At 50.3% G+C, this 3,889-nt stretch overlaps 1 protein-coding gene across 1 annotated transcript in view; it reads right to left on the reverse strand.

Annotated features, from left to right (window-relative positions):
- ATAD2 (ATPase family AAA domain containing 2) overlaps positions 1–3,667 on the reverse strand; it is a 70,135-nt gene extending 66,468 nt beyond the window's left edge. Inside the window, exon 1 of the mRNA XM_017530732.2 lies at positions 3,370–3,667. Within this exon, the coding sequence (XP_017386221.1) occupies positions 3,370–3,540 (171 nt within the window). The 5' untranslated portion in view covers positions 3,541–3,667. The remainder of the gene's footprint in view (positions 1–3,369) is intronic.
- Between the last annotated feature and the right edge of the window lie 222 nt (positions 3,668–3,889).

Consider the following 3,889-nt stretch of genomic DNA (forward strand, 5'->3'; position numbering starts at 1 on the left):
TCAGTCTCCTGAGTAGCTGGGATTACAGGCACGCGCCACCATGCCCAGCTAATTTTTTGTAGTTTTAGTAGAGACGGGGTTTCACCGTGTTGACCAGGATGGTCTAGATCTCTTGACCTCGTGATCCACCCGCCTCGGCCTCCCAAAGTGCTGGGATTACAGGCGTGAGCCACTGCGCCCGGCCTAGAGTAGGTTTTATAAAGGGCTGGGAGAAGATGTCATTACAGAGATAAAGGAGGCAGGAATCCTTAGGGCTGCTCCCAAATTTATAGACTTTTACTTAGATAGGGAATTCAAGAGGATTTTGAGTGATCAACTGTTTTGACTTTTTAAAAGACTGACTGCATTAAGAACTGACTATTGGTGGGTGTGGTGGTTCACACCTCTAATCCCAGCACTTTGGGAGGCTGAAACTGAACGATTGCTTGAGTCCAGGAGTTCGAGACCAGCCTGAGCAACACAGTGAGACACCATCTCTACAGACAAATTAAAAATGAGGCTAGGCGCAGTGGCTTATGCCTGTAATCCCAGCACTTTGGGAGGCAGAGGCGGGTGCATAACCTGAAGTCAAGAGTTTGAGACCAGCCTGACCAATATGATGAAACCTCATCTGTACTAAAATTACAAAAATTAGCTGGGCATGGTGGCGTGTGACTGTAGTCCCAGCTACTCGAGAGGCTGAGGCAGGAGAATCGCTGGAACCTGGGAGGCGGAGGTTGCAGTGAGACAAGATCGAGCCACAACACTCCAGCCTGGGTGAGAGGGGAGACTCCATCTAAAAGAAAAAACAACATAAGCTGGGTGTGGTGGTGTGTAACTCTAGTCCCAGCTACTTAGGAGGCTGAAGTGGGAGGATCACTTGATCCTGGGAGGCTGAGGTGACAGTGAGCTGTGATGGTGCCACTGCATTCCAACCTGGGTGACAGAGCAAGACTCTGTCTCAAAAATAAATAAATAAATATAACTGACTGTTGAGGGAGGGCGGAGCATCATATATATATATATGATCAGCCAAGGTGGGTTGATCACCTGAGACTGGGAGTTTGAGACCAGCCTGGCCAACACAGTGAAACACTGTCTCTACAAAAAAATACAAAAATTAGCCAGGCATGGTTGTGCCTGCCTGTAATCCCAGCTACTCAGGAGCCCGAGGCAGGAGACTCGCTTGAACCCAGAAGGCGGAAATTGCAGCAAGCTGAGATCACACCACTGCACTCCAGCCTAGGTGACAGAGCAAGACTGTCTCAAACTAATAATAATAAATAATCCAGAAAGAGATTATGGCTTGAACCAGCATGATAACACTGGAGGACATATTAAGTAGTCAGACTTGGAATGTATTTTGAAAATAGAGCCAACAGAATTTGCTAATACACTGGATATGAGAGGAATCAAGAACAACCTAAGGTTTTTTTCCCCGAGGAACTGAAAAAAAAAAAAAAAAAAAAAAAAAAAAAAAGTGGCTGTTAACTAAAACTGATGATGGTCTCAATAGCTGACAATGACTGAGTCCCAACTATATGCTAACTGTTCAATTAATCTCCCTACATGTATGACCACATTTAATCCTCACACCAGGTGGGTATCACCCCATTTAACAAGTATAGAAACCTGCTGATTACTGGTAAACCTGAGAAGCTGAAATTGAAATTCGAAATTAACAATATTCTTAAGACCCTATGTATTCGGCTAGGTGGGGTGGCTCACATCTGAAATCCCAGCACTTTGGGAGGCTGAGGCAGAAGAACTGCTTGAACCCGGGAGATGGAGGCTGCAGTGAGCCAAGATCGTGCCAATGCACTCCAGCCTGGGTGAGAGAGAGAGCAAAACTTTATCTTGAAGAAAAAAACAAGAGCCTATTTTTTTTTTTTTTTAAGCCAGTATTCAATATATCATTAAGTATCATTATGTTCACGGGATCTACGGTTATCCTGGACATAATCAGTCAGTACCGAAACAGCTTTTCTGAACACAGGTTAGTGAATCAAGCGACCAATTTCAGCGCAGAAGTGTTTGGTCTCTTCAGATCTCTGCCAATTCCTGGCACATGATTGAGAAACTAATCTTGAGTCAGGAAATTACTTGTCTTTTCAATTCAGAATCACAATTTCAGAGACTGAAGGACTATAGTTTTTAACCCATTCCCCTCAGTAAAGGAGCAACCAGAATGGGATGCCTGGTCTAAATACAAGATTTTAACGAAGACTTAAAACAAGACCCTGAAATCGTCTGCTAAACAGAAGAAGATGACATTGTCACTTTCACCACAGTTCCCCGAGCCTCTCATTCTCACTCTGAAGTTCACAACCTTCTCTCCGACCCTGTCTTTCCTACTCCATGCCTACCCTCACTCACTAACTCCAACACCTTCAATCCAACTATATTACTTCCTGCCTTAACTTCACTAGCGATGCTTCCTCGACTTCTTCGACCTTTTCCGAATGCTGAAATCCCTCCACCTAGACCTCTTTCAGCAGCTGGGGAGGGGAGGTGGATGAGAGGGGAGTAATTCTGCTCAGCTCTAACTGCCCTGCAAAAACCCTAACTGTACTTCAGACCTAGAAGCTGCATTTGTTTCACGAGGACCCTCCTCCCTTCCAAACTTCCCCTATAGACACTGTTTGTAACTGCAGCATGACGGAATAGAAAGGGGACGATTTGGGAGGCTAGCAATCTGAGTTCCAATTTTAGACCTACCCCTTCCTTACTGGTTACCTTTTTGAGTCCGTTTCTCATCTGTCAAATAGGTCTCACAACTATGCATTCTCAAAGGGTTGTGATGAGGCCTGGGGGGTGGGGGTTCAGGAAATGTGGGTCCTCATTCCTCCACATTATGCAACCTGGTATTATTCACTGCGCTTTTATTATGGAACCCCTCTGAATCGTTAAATGGAGGTCAGAGAACCTGAATTAATTACAATCTGTGCGTCCCTGTGGCCCCCCCCACAATGTTCCTGGCGCAGACCAAAAGCAGTCAGAGGATGCGTGCTGCCTTCAGGTAGATGTTAACCTAGGGCAGGAGCCTGGCCGATCGATCGGTCAGGGAGGGGGGTCGTGGGGGCGGCCGAACAGCCGCAGCTTGGCCCCAGACCGCACTACACTCAGGCCGGCTTCGATTTCCTCTTGCGTAAAAGTAGGTGGTGACCAAATGCTTAGTCCTCTCCCGGCCAGCCTCAGCTCTGCGACCCGACCCGCACCCCGTCGGGCTCCGATCCCAAGAGCTTCCATTTTACTCGTCCACGAACACACTCCTCCCCCGACAACTGTCACCCCGACCAGCGCCGCCCACCCTCAAACCCCTCCGGGCGCCGGGCTGCGGGCAGTCCCCCCGGGCAACGCCCAGGGAGCCCGCCTCAGGCCGGTACTCACACCCGCCTTGGCTGCGGTCACCGCGGGCTGCTTCTGCGCCGCGCCGGCCGAGCGGAGCCGCCTCCGGCCGATCTGCTCCAGGCTGAGGAACTCATTGGACAGGTCCAAGGAGTCCGTGGCCGAGGCGGCGGAGTGGTTGTGCAGCTCCAAGCTGCTGCGGAGAACCACCATCTTCTCTCCCTGACTGCCTCGGTGTGCGCGGCCGAAAAGGGCTCCAGCTCAGAGCGGCCGCGGCTGGGTCTCTTCCGCGCTCCGAATTCTGGCGCCACAAGCTCCGCGCCAGCGGCCGCAGCGCGCGCGTCCGGAATCCCTCCGCCGTCTGTCCCGCCCACGCCGCCGCCACAGAACAGCGGGCTCGAAACTCTCCTCCCATTTGTATAGCGAAGGAGGCCGGGCCGACGTGGAGAGGAACACGGGCCGACAGTATCTAGGACCTGAGCGGAGAGTAGGGGACAACGCTGACTTCTTTTTCTTCACATAGTTCCAGCTCACTGAGCTCGGCGGAGGGAGACGGCGGGCG

The sequence above is a fragment of the Cebus imitator genome, unplaced genomic scaffold (genome assembly GCF_001604975.1).
Source record: "Cebus imitator isolate Cc_AM_T3 unplaced genomic scaffold, Cebus_imitator-1.0 Scaffold68, whole genome shotgun sequence".
In the NCBI taxonomy this organism is placed as follows: domain Eukaryota; kingdom Metazoa; phylum Chordata; class Mammalia; order Primates; family Cebidae; genus Cebus; species Cebus imitator.